The 17361-nt window shown below is 38.4% G+C and overlaps 1 protein-coding gene across 2 annotated transcripts in view; it reads left to right on the plus strand.

Annotated features, from left to right (window-relative positions):
* The window catches only part of Rngtt (RNA guanylyltransferase and 5'-phosphatase), a 200989-nt gene that overhangs the window by 12516 nt on the left and 171112 nt on the right, over positions 1-17361 (plus strand). For both annotated transcript variants that reach the window (XM_028780899.1, XM_028780902.1), the window contains exons 3-8: positions 608-711; positions 793-881; positions 4683-4758; positions 5821-6061; positions 13126-13235; positions 14251-14352. In XM_028780899.1, the coding sequence (XP_028636732.1) occupies positions 608-711; positions 793-881; positions 4683-4758; positions 5821-6061; positions 13126-13235; positions 14251-14352 (722 nt within the window). The remainder of the gene's footprint in view (positions 1-607; positions 712-792; positions 882-4682; positions 4759-5820; positions 6062-13125; positions 13236-14250; positions 14353-17361) is intronic.

A 17361-nucleotide genomic window follows, 5' to 3' on the forward strand; every position in this document is an offset into this window, starting at 1 on the left:
TTTTTTACTGTGCTTCTTTAAAGGGAATATAGCTCTAGGCATTAGTGTATTTTCATAAAATAGAAGAATTAAGTAGAAAAGAAACACATTTATGGCATAAATGACTTCTTACCTATTTTAAGGCTGAGATATAGTATAGTGAATATATACATAGGGGTTGTGGTGGCTACTTCAGACCTGGGGTGATGTGTGTCTGGAGCTAGAGCTGTGCTCTTTCAGAATAATGTGGTCGGCTTCTAAGCTTCAGGCCTCTGAAGAGAGATTTAGGTATAGATATCAATATCAGAGATTTACTCCAGAGATAGATAAGAGAGAAATGTGGCCATGTTTTCCTCTTTGAATTCCCATTTGGAATGGAGAGAGTGGGAATATGTTTTGCTTATACTTTCTGCCCTTCTTAGCTTAGGGTTCTTTTTCAGTGCCTGCTTAGATCTTATGTCTGGAATGCTTGGATTCTTAGTTTAGATGGTGCTTTTCATTGTCAGCTGCTTGATAGCAGTGAGCATGCCTTTTCTCTCGGTGGGGTGGATGAGCTCTAGTCTTGACTCTTACTCATCTTGTTTGGAATAACTGTAGTAACTAGCAAATCTGCTTTTTTTTTTTAAAGGTTAAAATGAGCTTGTTAGTGGATCTGACAAATACTTCAAGGTTTTATGACAGAAATGACATAGAAAAAGAAGGAATCAAGTATATCAAACTTCAGTGTAAAGGGTAAGGTATAAGTTATTGAGAGTGAAAGCTTTCATTGAGGTTGGAATCTCTTTTCAAAGCAGCTTCTTTCTGTGTTCTCAGACATGGTGAATGCCCCACTACTGAGAACACTGAGACGTTCATTCGCCTGTGTGAGAAGTTTAATGAAAGAAGCCCACCTGAACTTATAGGTATGTTGTTTTCCTTAGGACAGTTCCGTTGGTTTTTATTTTTTTGTTTGTTTTTTGTTATAGAAATTCACAAACATAAGTAAAATAAAGCTCCGTATGTAAGTAAAATGAAACCTTATATAATAGTAATACTATTTTGCTGATGATATTTTCATTTTTCCACTCATTTTTAGTATTTATTTTTGTTATTAGTTTTAATTAGTTAGTTGGTATATATTGTATGTGCATGTTTATATGAAGGTGTGTATTTGCGGAGATCAAGACAGGAGGTCTCTCACTAATCTGGAGCATATCAGTTTGGCTGGAGTAGCTGGCCACTGAGCAGGGATCTGGCTGTCTTTATCCCCTAGTGCTGGGTTTAGAGATGTTATGTTGTACCCAGCTTTTAAATTGGTGCTTGGGATCTGAACTCATGCCTGTGTGGCAGAGAATTTTCTGACTGATTCATCTTCCCTGCCATTTTTTTGTGTATTTTAAAGGAAATCCTAGATATCATGTCATTTCACTATTTTTAGTGTCTAATTGTTAAGGCATTTTTGTTTTTATATAATCACCATGCAATTAGTATGTGAAACAGAATACTTAAGAATTCCTTAATGTCAACTAAAACCAGTCCTCTTTTGGATTTCCTCACTTCATCTAAACTATCTTTTTAAATTTTGGTGTTTTGGGACAGGGTGTGGGACGACCTGGTTTCCACATACATACACACAGAAAAAGGAAAAAAAAAACTGTAGCAACTAGATATTTCCTGTGTACAGTGAAACATACAGAGCCATCTGTACAATATTCCTGTCTAAAGTGCTAGGATCAGGAATGCATCAGGAAATGAATTTAGTTATATTTCTAGTTTCAATTCATGGGGTATATAGTAGATAAAGAAACAGTTTATAGGTTGAGCATCCGTACTCTGAAAATCCCAAATCCAGCATGCTTCGAAACCACAAACCTTTTGAATATAGTTATAACACCACAAATAGGAAACTCCACACTGTGAGGCTGTGGTTAAAGTTCTGTAAGAGTAGTTCTACAATATTACTTTCAGGCTAGGTTTATATAAAACATAAACATAAAACATGTTTAGATGTGAATTATATCCCCAAAATAAATTTTCCAAAATGGAAGGAAAACCACCTCTAAGACATAAAATACTCTGCTCTCAAGTAGCTTGTGTAAGCTGTGATTAATACCATGGCAAAGCAAGCAGAGGAATTTAGGGTGTAGAGTATTTTACAAGAAAATGACTTGTTTCTCTAAGAAACTTATGTAGACATTGTTAAATTGTGTTTTGAAAAACTAATGTTAGAAAGGCATTGTTGGCCTGGGTATGGTGGTATACTGCTTTGATTCTATGCCAGCATTCAGGAAGCAGAAGCAGGGCAATCACTATGAGTTTGAGGCTAACCTGATCTACATAGCAATTCTTGGCCATCTAAGTCTATATAAAGAGACCCCTGTCTCAAAGAAAAGAGAAGAGAAGAGAAAAAGAGGAGGGGAGGGGAGGAGAGGAGAGGGGAGGGGAGAGGAGGGGAGGGGAAGGGAAGGGAGGGGAAGGGAAGGGAAGGGAAGGGAAAGGAAGAGAAAGAGTGACTATAAGTACAGATAGACTGTCAGGCTTGCAGCCAGGCCTTTTATCTCTGGCCTGTTGGATCATCTCACTGGCCCCTAGAGGGTTTGTTGAACTGTATTTGGCATTTACTTTCTTAGGATATTCCATGCCACTGATTGATTTATAGTTTGCCATATGTGCTTTCTGATTACTATATTTACATTTGAAGATATACTTACTAGCTGTACTTTCTTTGTGTCCTTATTTATTGAGAATTGTTCTTATAAAAGATTTATTAATATTGATTATGCTAAGGAGGTAGGAATGATTGATTTTGCTCAACTAATAGTCATTTTATGTAACAAAAACACGTTTATAGAGAAATCTTACATGTAGAAATGAGATGAAAATGATATTACTTTATTCAGGTTTTTGAGATAGGCTCTTTGTAGCCTATGCTGGCCTGGAACTCAGGATCATTTTCTTCTACTTCCTGAGGACTGGGATTATGAGAATGCACCATAATGCTGGAGGTTGACACTTTGTGTGTGTGTGTGGGTGCCCATGTCCCACAGCAAGTATGTTGGAGTCAGAGGGGGTCAGAGGGCATTTTCAGGAGTTGGTTCTCTCCTTCTACCATGTGGATTATGGAGACTAAAATCTGGTTGACAGGCTTTGTGGCAAACACCTTTTCCTGTTGAGCCATCTTGCCACCACCTTTAAAATTGTGATGTGGCTTTGTGCCTTAGACTGGCCTCAATCTCACCAAACTCCTGCTTCATTCTCCTGAATAGTCAGGTTATTGGTGTGGGGTACCACACCTGGCTTCTGTGAGAATTCATTTTGAGTCTGCAGGAGAGTCAGTTGATCTGACAGTAATGTTTATATTGGTAATGTCCATAGAACTTTTAATTACTATTTTAAAGACCCTTGTATTTTGTTTCGTGCTAATAGACATGGTCATATATCCTGGAGTGGTATCATGCTTGGACTAGTCCTGCCTCAGCCTCTCGAGTGCTGGAATGAAAAGTGGGATGAAAACTCAAAACTGTTCAATGAGCACTTCCATTCCCCTCCCCCTCCCTCTTTCTGTTTCCCCTTCTTTCTTCCTTCCCCTCTTTCCTTTTGAGACAGGGTCTCCTGTAGTGTTGATTGCTGTATAGCTAAAGATGACCTTGAATTTCTGATTCTCCTCCTTATATTTCCTAATGCTTTGATTACAGGGTGTATTGCCATACCCAGGAAGATGATCTTGAATATATTCTGAAAGAGGGTTTAAGAAAAATAAATTTATTTTTTCCATGTTTCTTTCTTGTAAAAATTTATTTTAAAATACTATAAACTCCATTCGAAGACAAACTCAGTTGGTTTCTAAAGCCCTTTCAAAATAGTGCACACCAATTATTCAATCAGTTGTCTGCAGCAATCTTAGTGTTCTATTGCTGTGAAGAGACACTATGACCATGGCAACTCTGTTATAAAGGAAAACATTTAATTGGGGGTGGCTTTCAGGTTCAGTGGCTTAGTCCATTATTGTCATGGTGAGAAGCATGACAGTATGCAGGCAGACATGGTTCTGGAGAGGGGGCTGAGAGTCCTGCATCCGAACCCACAGGTGGCAGAGAAAGACATTGGGCCTGCTTGACCTTCTGAAGCCTCAAAGGCCTAGTGATATACCTACTCCAAAAGGCCACAACTCCTATTCCTTTTAAATAATGTCACTCTCTGTGAGCCTGTGGGGGCCAGTTTCTTTTAGACCACCGCACTTAGGTGATTACAGTCAACTGTTGTCAATCCTCAGATAATTTTATACACACTTTTTTTTTTCCCAGTCTGGTTTAGACTTTCTTTTCCAGTATAGTTTGACTGTATTTCACATTGATCATAAAGACAGCTGGAAAAACTAGACCAAAAATTCTGGAATATAGGTGTCTTGTATTTGTGTGTCTTTCCTTTCGGAGTTGTGTGTTTGAAACTCAAAATCTTGAAAAATTTTAATGACAAATTTTAGACAGTAGATAGTTAAACTAATAAAACAGTGTGTTAGTTTTGAATTTCTGTCTAGTACTCTGTTAGATTCTAAGCAACCTAGATTGACAAACTATTAAGTTATAAGGAATATTTTGAGTTTTTAAAATGTATGAATATGTAGTGTCCTTAAGTAACTGAAATGTTTTAAAGGCAAGTTTAATTTTAAACTTGCATAGCTTTTGAAGTGATTCAGTTTAACAAAAAGCTATTTTCTCTTCTAGGTGTTCACTGCACCCATGGCTTCAACCGTACTGGTTTCCTTATATGTGCCTTTTTGGTGGAAAAAATGGATTGGAGGTATATTATGTAGTGTTATTATAGTGGAAGAAGATGCATGTAACAATTGATGATGCTTATGAATCCTATAGATGATGTACTTTTCCATATTTTTCTTGTATTTTGGAATCATCAGAGATTGGATCTTCCAATGTTTGTATTTGTATTCAGCTTTGGAAACATCTGTTGTTTTCCTTTAAAATTTGTCTTCTCTAGCTGTTAAGAACTAGGGAAAGCTTTAATGCTCTGTGAAGGAAGCATTTTAGGATGGCATTAATCTATTTAAACAAGTCTTGTCTTTATTGAGCATGTGATTTGTGAATTGTGTTTTCAGATTTTGAAGAATTAGATCCCCAATTACTTGAAATTCCAATGAAAGTAGAACACTGCTAACGGAATTTTCTTATTCCCACTCTAGGTCCATTGTTTATGTTTCTAAAACCTTTTACACATTAGGTCCTTTTTTGCAATTCAGTCAGGCAAATGCACATCTGATACTCAGTGGCTGTTTACTTTATGTACTTTAAAGCTTTGGCCTTTTAAAGTACTGTGCATAATAGCATCAGACTCCTATGCCAGACTTGACCAGTGGTTAGTGCTCTTACAAGATGTGTATTCTTGTTGCCTAGGTCTGTTGGTGGTTTCTGATAAACCACTGTGTTTGTTCACTTGCTGTTCACATTTTTTTGACCCAAGTTTTCTTTTAGAGACCTTTGACCTTCAATGTTTTATTAAAATGTCTTTCATTGGCTATCCATGTCTGTCATAAGCACTCACGTCAATGTGCTTTAGACATTATAGCATACCATATATTAGAATGTACCATGTGTTAGAATGTAACCATGTATTATAGTGGGCCATGTAGTATAGTGGATGATATATGTGTACCATATGTTACAGTGTACCATGGGTATATATTTTTAGAATCAGTTTATCATTGATTGAAAGCTTTGCAGGTGAAGAAAGACTTTGATTTTTCTGTTTTATAAGCCAGTTATACTTTTTGTGGTACCTTGAGTATGAGTTAATAATTGTTAAGTCTACATAAATGGACACTAGTGAAAAAATGATTGTTTTCCATAGCATTGAAGCAGCAGTTGCTACGTTTGCCCAAGCCAGACCACCAGGAATCTATAAGGGTGATTATTTGAAGGAACTTTTTCGTCGATATGGAGATATAGAAGAAGCACCACCACCACCTGTATTGCCAGATTGGTGTTTTGAAGATGAGGATGAAGAAGATGAGGATGACGATGGTAAAAAGGACTCAGAACCAGGGTCAAGTGCATCCTTTGGTAAAAGGAGAAAAGAACGGTTAAAACTGGTAATGTTGACAAATACTATAATCTTTTAAAGTTATTTTAAATTTCATTTATTTATTTATTTATTTTGTGGGTATGCGTGCTTGAATGCCTTGGTGTGGGAATGGCATAGCATGCTTGTGGAGGTCAGAGGACAACTTGTGGGAGTCAGTTATTTTTTCTTACTATGTATGTTTGGATCCTGGGGGTCAAACTCAGGTTGTCAAGCAAACTGCAAGTGCCCTTATCTGCTGAGCCACCATGGTGGCTCCCAAATACCATACTGCTCTATATTTTTGTTTAAACTAATTGTGAGATATTGACTCTGTATTAGTTAGGATTTCCATTGCTGTGAAGAGACACTGTGACCAAGGCAACTCTTATAAAGGACAACTTTTAATTGGGGCTGGCTTACAGGTTCTGAAGTTCAGTCCATTATTATCATGGCAGGAGGCACAGCAACCAATGTCCAGGCAGGCATGGCACTGGAGGAGCTAAGAGTTTTACATCTTCATCAAAGGAAGCCAGGAGCAGTCTGTCTTCCAGGCAGCTAGGAGGAAGGTCTCAAAGCCCACCCCCACAGTGACACACTTCCTTCAACAAGGCCACACCTAGTCCAACAAGAACACACCTCCTAATAGTGCTACTTTCTGGGCCAAGCATATTTGAAGAATTACCACAGGCTATATTTCTGTTATTTCTCTGCCTCCCCCCCCTTCTCTCTTTCTGTGTGTACATGTGTTGAAGAACATAATCATGGCCTCTGATTTTATGAAATTAATTTTGATTCTACCTAAGTAACTCTTGACATCATGAGGCAGGTGTGGTGATCTCTCACTATGAAATTCAGGCTGGTTTCAAATTCACAGTTCTGTCAAAGCCTTCTGAGTGCTGAGATAGGTTATAGGCGTGTCCCACTATTCCTCTCTTTTAAACTTTAGCTAGAAATCAGACTTTAAAAATTTGTCTTACAAAATTATTTATTCTTTGAGTGGAGGGGGTTTGTATATCATGAGAGTCAAAGGACAACTTGTGTGACTAATTCCTCCCAACCATCATGTGCGTCCTGGAAGCAAACTCAGGTTTTCAGGCTTGGAAACAAGTGTCTTTACTTGCTTAACCACCCTGCAGCCCAGCAATCTTATAAAGGCTGGAGTTATGAAGTTTCATTCTGGGTTTGTTTCTTATGTAAATCAAAGAACTGTTAGATGTTATACTGAGATTAGCTTATAAACTACTAAATACATATAGGGCTAATAATAAACTTGGCATATTACTTAGTAACCAGTGAGAATGTTTTTACAAAATAGTCACACAGTTAATGTAACTATTCCTCGCCATAGGTGGTGTTTCCTTTGTACCACATAGAATTTAGAAAACGTCCACTTCTCTAGTCAACTTTTCCTACTCTTCTAGCAATAAAAGTCTGATTAAATAGTAGGAGTTGGGTTGTGGCTTCCACTAAGTTGGTATAATACTTGCCAAGCATGCATGAAAATTGGGATCATTCTCTAGCACTGTATAAATGTTACATAGTGAAGTGTGCTGATACCAGGATTCAGGAGTTCAAAGCCATCCTCTGTTACATAGTTGCAGGTGAGGGTGGGATACTTGAGATCCTATGTTTAATAAAAAGTGGTAGAGTTGAGTTATCCTCCTCTTTCCTGAAGGGGAAGAGATCTTTTGAGAGGACCAGTACTCTTTGACTTGTACATAGACCTACTTGGAGTAGACCAAAGGGAAAGTTACAGAATTGTGAAGTAAATGAAGTTTTAATGAAGTCAGTAATTAAGATACATTGTGGTTGGCCAGTAGGCCCTATAACTTATGTATTAGTTGATAGTGGTTCACCAACAAGTAGAGGGGGAAATGCCTTGACTGTTTTATATAAATAATATAGCTGTTACTTTAGTTTTTTTCTTTAAATTCTTAGTTGGAAAACTTAATTGTGTTTATACATTTCCAGCTTGAAGACTATAAGGCCACTGGCTAGTGTACATTGCATCAAAAGAGAAAAATTTTCACAATAAACTCATTGTTAAGCTAGTGAGGTGATCATTCAGTTAGTACTTACACAGATGTGAGGACTGGAGCTCTCTCCCAGCACCATGTAAAAAGCCAAGCAGACAAACACTTGAACATGAAATTTAAAAAGTGGGGTTGGAGAGATGGCTCATCAGTTAAGAACATTTACTACTATTGTAGGGGACCCAGGTTTAGTTCCTAGCACCCACATGGCAGTTCACAACTGTTACATAACTTTAGTTCCAGGGAATCTGATGCATAGTGCACATATATGTATGCAGACAAACACGCACACATACATACATGTATTCATAAAGCCATTCTTAGTAGTGCATATCTGTGGGTTCATGGGCTTGGGAGAAAGAATTCTGGGTTTTGCTGGCCAGCCATTCTTTCTCAATTGGCAAACTCTTTAAGTTCAGTGACAAACTGCCTCAAAAGATGATAGAAGGCTGGAGAGATGGCTCAGCTGGTAAAAGTTTTGGCTCCTGGCATCCATGCAAGACCTGAGTATGTCAGTGAACATTTCCATTTATAATCCCAGAGCTGAGGGTGCAGAGACAGGTGGATTTCTGGAGCTCATTTGCTGGCCAGCCTAACATAATTGATGAGTTCCGATTCAATGAGAAATCATGTCTTAGAATATAAGGTAGATAGCAATTGATGAAGAGAGCCATAATTCTTTTGTCCTCACATGTAGACAAACATATATATATATATTTTATACACACATATACATATATATAACTCATGACTTCTGTGTATGTCTGCTATCACCTATACCTCTCCCCCCAATGATTGAATCAAACCTGTCTTCCACATGCATGCACACATAAGTACATATTCCCACACCAAATATGTGTATGTAGCTACTTACCCCTTTTAAAAAATATTTACTTATCTAGTTGTGTGGCCTACACATTTATATACTCACATGCATAGCCACCTTCAGGCAGAGCATGCATGCAAACACACACACACACACACACATATACACTTTCCTTACAAATATATACATAAATACGTATATAGGTATGTAGTTGCTTACTCCTTCTTAAAAACATTTAATTGTATGTGTGCATATGTGTGGACATGTATGCACATCCATGTCACACTTTTAGAAGGTCAGAGGAAACTTGGAAGCATATCCTAGGGATCAAACTCATGTCTTTAGGCTTGTTTGAAAGGGCCTTTACGCCTGAGCCACCTCATGTGCCCTGTTTGCCCAGACTGGTCTGGATTTGATCTGTCTTCTTAGTGCTTTGATTATAGTCACGTTTCACTCTGTCTGGCTTTTCAAATACACTTTTAAAAAGCGACATTAATTTGAGCATATATAACTAACAAGATCATTTTATTTTTTTAAAAAAATTAAAAGTTACTGGTTTGCACAATGAGATAATGAGATACAACTGGAAGGTTTATTTCTATATCTTTGCCAGTGGAAAGAACCTTAAAAGATACACCAAGGGACTGATAGAGTGCTTGATTAGCATTTGTAACATCCTTGGGTGTGTTTCTTTTTAAAGCAGATTTGGGGTTTAGTTAAATATAACAGACACATGATTTTTGATAAAGAAGTCAGAGACATTCAATGGAAAACAGAAAGCATCTTCAATAAATGGTGCTGGTCTGTCTGGATGTTGGCATGTAGAAGGGTGCAGATAGATCCCTATCTATCACCCTGCACAAAATTCAAGTCCAAGTGTATCAAAGACCTCAACATAAAACCAGATATATTAAATCTAATAGAAGAGAAAGTGGGGAATGCATTCTCTTGACTGTATTGGCACAGGAGACCACTTTCTCATGCTGTTGACATCAACAATTGAGAAATGGGACCTCATGAAAGGCTGAAAAACCTTCTGTAAGGCAATAGGAAAAAAATAGCAGAACAGAGGATGGGAAATCATTTTTTTTTAACTCCACATAAGACAGAGGGCTAATATCCAAAATATATAAAGAACTCAAGAAACTAGATATCAACAAATCAAATAATCCAATTAAAAATGGGACACAGATCTAAACAGAGAATTCTTAGCAGAGTAATCTCATATGGCTAAGAAACACTTAAAATCCTTAGTCATCAGGGAAATGTAAATCAAAACTTACTTTGAGTTTTCATCTTACACCTGTCAGAATGGCTAAGATCAAAAACACAAGTGATGGCTCATGCTGTTGAGGATATGGAGCAAGGAGAACCCTCCTCCATTGTTGATGGGAGTGATAACTTGTTTAGCCACTTTGGAAATCAATATGGCAGTTTCTCTGAAAACTGAAAGTGGATCTACCTCGAGATCTAGCCATACCACTCTTGGGCATATACCTAAAGGACTTTCCATTCTACCACAAGGAGACTTGCTCAGCTATGTCTATAGCTGCTTTATTCATAATCACCAGAAACTGGAAACAATCTAGATGACCCTCAACCAAAGAATAGGTAAAGAAAATTGTTGTTCATTTACACAATGGAGTATTACTCAGCAGTTAAAAACAATGACATAAAATTTGCAGGTAAATGGATGGAACTAGAAAAAGTCATCCTAAGTGAGGTAAAACCTAGACCCAGAAAAACATGGTGTGTGTGTGTACTCACTTTTAAGTGGATATTAGCTGTAAAGTAAATGGTAATCATGCTACAATCCACAGACCCAGAGAGGCTAAGTCATGAGGAGGGCTCAAGGAGAGATGCATGAATCTCCTTGAGAAGGGGAAATAGAATAAATTTTGAGGGTGGACTGGGTGTTGGGATGAGAATGGGAGGGGTTGGAAGTGGAGATGGAAGAAGAGAACACTCAGAGATGATGGAATTAGGGGGTATTTTAGTGGCAAGGTACAAACAGTGAGTGCAGTGGAAACTCCCTGGAATCTATGAGGATGACTCTAGTGAAGATTCCTAGTTATGGGGGCTATGGAACCTGAACTGACCATCTTCTGTGACCAAAGCTTCAGTGGAGGGATTGGGACACCAACCCTGCCACAAAAACCTTTGGCTTACAATTTACCTTGCCTACAAGATGTACTGGGGTAAAGGTGGCACAGAACTTGTGGGAGTGGCCAACCAATGACTGGTTCATAGATTCCAGGGAGTTTGCCTAGCATAATTATCATTATAGAGGCTTCATCCAGCAACTGATGGGAGCAAATGCAGAGACCTACAGCCAAATATCAGGAGGAGAGTGGGAATTCTATGGAAGATGGGGAGGAAGGATTGTGCGAGCCAGAGCGTTCAAGGACACCACCAGAAAACCCACAGAATCAACTAAGCAGGGCTCATAGTGTCTCAAAAAGACAGAATGGACAACCAGGGAGCCTATGTAGTAGGTCTGACCCAGAACCTCTGCATATATGTTATGGTTGTGTAACTTGGTGTTCTTTGAGGGCCGTTTCCAACTCTGGTCTGCCTTTGGGACTCTTTTTCTCCTGCTGGATTACCTTGTCCAGCCTTGATACAAGGGTATGTGCCTAGTCTTACTGTAACTTGATGTGCCATATTTGGTTGATATCCCTGGAAGGCCTGCTCTTGTCTGAAGGGAAACAGGAAGAGTGGATCTTGGGGAGTGGAAGGGACTTGGTGGAGAGGAGGGAGAGGATGTAATAGAGAAGAAAAAACGTATTTTAATATTGACTTTAAGCATGATTGTTAAGAGAGAGGGTTTCGGGCACAAAGCACAGCAGGCCATATTTAAGATAGTTTTACAGGGATATTGACATAACTTGGGTATTCTCAGTAACTACATTATAGGTCTTTATTACAGAGCTTTGCTTTCAGAATTTATTTTCATTATTTAGTTTTTAATGCTAGAAACAGCCTTATAAAGAACTAATTTTTTAAAGTTCTTTTTAGATAGTCTGTCAGTATATAGCTTAGCTTGCCTCAGATTTACTGTGTAGCCCAGGCTGGTCTTGAACCTGTGAACTTCCTGCCTCAGCTACCATAGTGCTGGAATGACAGTTAGGCATCACCACAGCTGATATTAGAAGTGTATTTTCTTTTTTCAGATTTATTTTATGTGTATGAGTGTTTTGCTTGCATGTATGCATGTGTACCACTTGTGTGTCTGGTGTCCATGGGGGTATGAAAGGGTGTTGGATCCCTGGACTGGAGTTGCAGATAGTTGTGAACTGCCCTGTGGGTGCTTGGAATTGAACCAGGGTCCTTCTGCAAGAACAGTCAGTGTTCTTAGCCATTGGCCTTCTCTTCAGCCCCCCACATGTGGTTTTAAGACATCAATTTTGTTGTTGTGTCAAGGTAATGGTATTACAGGGAAGCATTGGTCATCTTTGATCCTTTGGTCATGGGACCCCTAAGTTATTATTTTAAGTTAGTTTTGAAGATTTATTAGATGGTGATACATCTAATACATGTTGGCGATACATGTTGATTCAGAGTGGTTGATTCAGAGGCAGAATGTAGGATCTCTGCTGGAAAGACAGGACTCCTGTGGACCTGACAGTGTATATATTTCAATGCGCGCATGCACACACACAGAGTAATGTTCCCCTTCCCCTCCCCCCCCAATATTTTTCTTCTTCCCAAGAGCCTTGCTTGCCAAGTCTTGTCCAGAAGGTTGAACTTTGCAACTTGTAGATGAGATTTTCTTATTCTTTAATGACATTATCAACCAGAGTTGTTATGTAAAGTTTTATTGATACTAATGGCAGCAGCCCTCTGATGTACCTGAAACTAATTTAGTATACATTTAGACTAATGTTCTAGTTTTTAAAAGTATAAAAACCCAAGCCTAGAAGATTTTATAGACTTTCCTAGAGTACACCCTTGGTTTTCTTTAGCTTTGAGACTGGATCTTATTATGTAGCCTAAGGTAGCTTTAGAATTAGAATCCCTTTGCCTGAGCCCCCTCTGTAACTGGTCGGCTATAGGTGTCACTAGTACAGCAGGTGGAACAGACAATTTCTGTTCAATATGAATTTTCTTAGGTTTGTGAAAATAAATTGATTTATTTCTTCTTTGTAATATGTTTGTCTTCTAATTATATATGTATGTGTATATATTTATACATTATATATTTATTATAATTTTCTTCTCCTTTCTTTAAAGGGAGCTATTTTCTTGGAAGGCATAACTGTTAAAGGTGTAACTCAAGTAACAACTCAACCAAAGTTAGGAGAGGTACAGCAGAAATGTCATCAGTTCTGTGGCTGGGAAGGGTAAGAAATATTTTCAAGTTTTTAATGAAGTTTATTCTTTATGTAACACTTAAAGCTAATATAGACATTAATTGGGTGGTTTTGCTTCTTTAAGTTAGTGCTTAAGAGGATTTCAGGTTTTTCCAAGGAAGTCTGTAAAAGTCAGGCTGAATCAGGGTCATATGACTCAAATCTTCCTCAAGAATGCAGCATTGCTGTTGTCAGCAGTTTTTTTTCTTTGATCCCTTTGTGTCTGCTGCTGCTGACTAATGTTGGGCTGGTCTCTCCAGTGGAGAAGAACAGAGGAGGACTCCCAGTGTCGGCTTCTGCTTCTACTGTGTGTGAGGGAGCCGAGCACTCTCCTTGGCCCCATGATTTAGTATGCACGATGGACATGGCACAGTAGGTGTGTTTCAGAGTCTTAGACTTCAGAGGAAAGCTTGAGTTTCAGCTTAATGACCTTAGCAGTACTAGACCCTAAGACGCCCCAGCCTCTTCCCACTCTCCTGCTGCTGGGAGGAAAGCACGTGCCTCCAGTCTTGCCTTTCACATGGGTGCTGGCAACCCCAGTGCTTCATGTTTACATAAGAAGTATTTTAGCCACTGAGATCCCTCTCTAGTCCTATATAATGAACATTCTTAAATTAGCCCAATATTTACATCACAGCAGTGCCAATTTAGTCCATTGTAAACTTGTATTTTAAAATGTCAAGAAATTGATAAACTTTTTTTCCCCCTGAGACTATGTAGCTCTGGCTGTCTTGAAACTCACTCTGTAGACCAGGCTGGTCTTGAATTCATAAATCAACCTGCCTTTGCTTTCCTGAGTGTGGGATTAAAGGCATGCACCACTACTCCTAGCTGAGAATGATAGTCTTCTGTTAGAACTTTTGTGATAGCTGATGCTATTCTATTTGAAATTACGCTCGTGATAGGAAGAACATTGTGATCAACATGTGAGACATTTGAGATTGGTTTAACACAAGATTGCATTATACGGGTTGTAGCAATGACAGAGTAATGTTCTTTCTTTCAGGTCTGGGTTCCCTGGAGCACAGCCTGTCTCCATGGACAAGCAAAACATTAGACTTTTAGAGCAGAAGCCATATAAAGTAAGCTGGAAAGCGGATGGTACTCGGTAAGTTCCACTACTGAAAAACAATTACAGAAATAACTAATGCTTGAAGAATATTACATGGTCAGGGAAAGTGTGTTCCTTAGGATGTGAGTTTCTGACTTGAACAGCAAAATAAATGTGTTTCAGAAATTATATAGCTTTCATTTTATTGGTATTCTAAGCCGTATAAACACTTTTGGTTCATTCTGCTGAATATTTGGCTTTAGATTCTGTTAGTTTTATATAAATCTAAATGAATTTTAACAGTTTCTTGAGGTAGAATTATTTTATAGTCTAGGCTAGCCTCAAACACCCTGTGAACCTACAGCAGTCCTATTGTAGGGATTAAGGTATGAGCCATCATACCTGTTTATACTGAATGCTTACAAAGAACATTCAGTCCTCTTACCTGTCTCCTGTAAGTTTTGGGATTATAGGCATACACCACCATGCCCATATTTGGCGTCACTTTTTATTATCTTTATTTCATAATTTAGTTGCCAGTTATATCTTCCCTTATTCCATTGTTCTTACATAAACAAATATATCTTAGTAAAACTTACTTTAGGAGTCAGGGATGTAGTCAGTTGCTCCAGTACCTGCCTAGCATGGGGTAAGGCCCTCAGTTCAGTTTTTATCATTGAATAAAACTGGGAATAGTGACCGTAATCCCAACATTTGGGAGATGGTGGCTCGAGTACCAGACATTCAAGGTAGGTCATCCTCAACTGTATAACAAGTTTGAGACTCTTGTGTGTGGGGTACAGGAGATCCTGTTACAGTAGAAATCAACAACTTAACTTTATTCATAAGGCAGTAGGCTACCTTTTGGGTCATGGCGGGAGGGTTTTAATACCAGCACGAGTGTGTGTGTGCGTGTGTGCTGTGCGTGCGTGCGCACGCGCGCGTGATCGTGTTTATGTGTGGTGGTGGAGGTGATGATGGTGGTGTGGGGCAGGCAGAGGCAGGCGGAGGCAGGCGGAGGCAGGCGGATCTCTATGAATTTGAGACCAACCTGATCTACAGAGTAAGTTCCAGTACATTCAAGACTACACAGAGAAACCCTGTCTTGGAAAACAAAACAAACAAAACAAAATATAAAACAAGAAAAAAAAAAACCTACCCAAACCAATACCAACCAACCAACTAAAAACTCAACTATAAAACAGTACCACCAGCACCAGCACCACCAGCACCAGCACCACCAGCACCACCACCACCACAAAATATCAAAAACCTGATTTCTGCCAAGATGTTTATTCTTGAGGTATTGAGAATATTACCAATTCTATGTTTGTTCTAGCCATACTGATTTTTATGCCTGTCTTTTGTATCTATTACTTAGCTAACACATTTGGTAAATGTGTCTTGCTAGAGGTGGTTGTTCCATTTCTGGGTTGTGCCAGGAGTGCTTGTTTCATTTCATCACTTCTGTTTGAGGAAGTAGCCAATTTGACAATTGGAAAATGAGCTTTTCCTAAAAACAAAGCCAAATTTCACTGATGTAAATACTCATAAAACTAAAAGAATATAAGATTTACTATGACTTTTGTTTATACTTTTAAAATAGCAGCATGCCTACACAGCACTCATTATATATTTTAGTTGTAGGAACAGTTAAGACAGGTAACAGTTACTGACTTCTTACTTGATATTGGGCATTTTTCTAAGCATTTTATGCAGAACAGCTCCTTTAATTCTTAAAACTGTTTAACAGCTACTGTTATCATCCCGTCTATAACTTAGGAGAATGAACCATAGAAAGGGAGGCAGCGTTTCTGAGGCCATAGTACAATAAGCATTAAGAGTGGGTCTGGAATACAGACAAAATGGTTTTCAGCCATACAAACTGTACTGGCTGGTTTTGTGTCAACTTGACACAACCTGGAGAAAGGAGCTTCAGTTGAGGAAATGCCTCCATGAGATCCAGCTGTAAGGCATTTTCTCAATTAATGATTTAGTGGGGAGAGGATGGAGCCATCCCTGGGCTGGTAGTCCTGGGTTCTATAGGAAACCAAGCTGAACAAGCCAGGGAAAACAAGCTAGTAAATAACATCCCCCATGGCCTCTGCATCAGCTCCTGCTTCCTGACCTGCTTGAGTCCCTGTCCTGACTTTCTTTGGTGATGAACAGCAATGTGGAAGTGTAAGCTGAATAAACCCTTTCCTCCCCAACTTGCTTCTTAGTCATGATGTTTGTGCAGGAATAGAAACTCTGATTAAGACAAACTATTTTTAATTTTGGTGGTGCTAGGAATTGGATCTTGGGTCTTATGCGTGTGAGCTCTGCCACAGTATTTTCCATATTACCAAGTCATGTCTTTATTATTTGAAAAAAATTCTTTGGCTATTTTAATTTTTTATTTATTTCCTTTCAATAATGTCTACTTTATAAAAGCTCAGGTAGAAAACATCTTCCCATTTGTCTACTCTCTTAGGATAAATGGTGTTAAGAATTGGGTGTTTGTTCCTTCAGACATCATTCCTCAGTTTTTCTTCTGACTCCATTTCCCTATTTTCAGATCTTCCATGGAAATGGGAAATAAATGTTGTTCTATTATAAATGAGCTGTAGAAAAACCATGTGGGTTTTCTTCCACCTTGTTTTGTAATGTTAGTTAGAACTGCACAGTACCTTTTACTTAATGAGTGAGCAGTATCTTGTAGAAATAATATTTATTGTTCTAATGGGTAAACACTCTATCTGAAATACTGAGAGCCAGAGTGGCGTGAGACATTTACACATAAAGAATTAGATTTGCTGGGGGTGGGATTCATGGAAATGATGTTAAATGTAATTATATCCAATAATTATATACAGACTAAACAGTTTTGCAGTAGTGTGGTTTCAGATCAGTACTCCATAAGTTTCAGATGTAAGCATTTTGGATTACAGGTGTTCTGATCATCAGAGCAAAAGTTTAAATCTGTGTCTAAGAAATGTGGTAAGTTTTCTTTCTTTCTTTCTTCCTTTCTTTCTTTCTTTCTTTCTTTCTTTCTTTCTTTCTTTCTTTCTTTCTTTCTTTCTTTCT

The sequence above is a fragment of the Grammomys surdaster genome, unplaced genomic scaffold, assembly GCF_004785775.1.
Source record: "Grammomys surdaster isolate TR1022 unplaced genomic scaffold, NIH_TR_1.0 97, whole genome shotgun sequence".
NCBI classification, from domain to species: Eukaryota; Metazoa; Chordata; class Mammalia; order Rodentia; family Muridae; genus Grammomys; species Grammomys surdaster.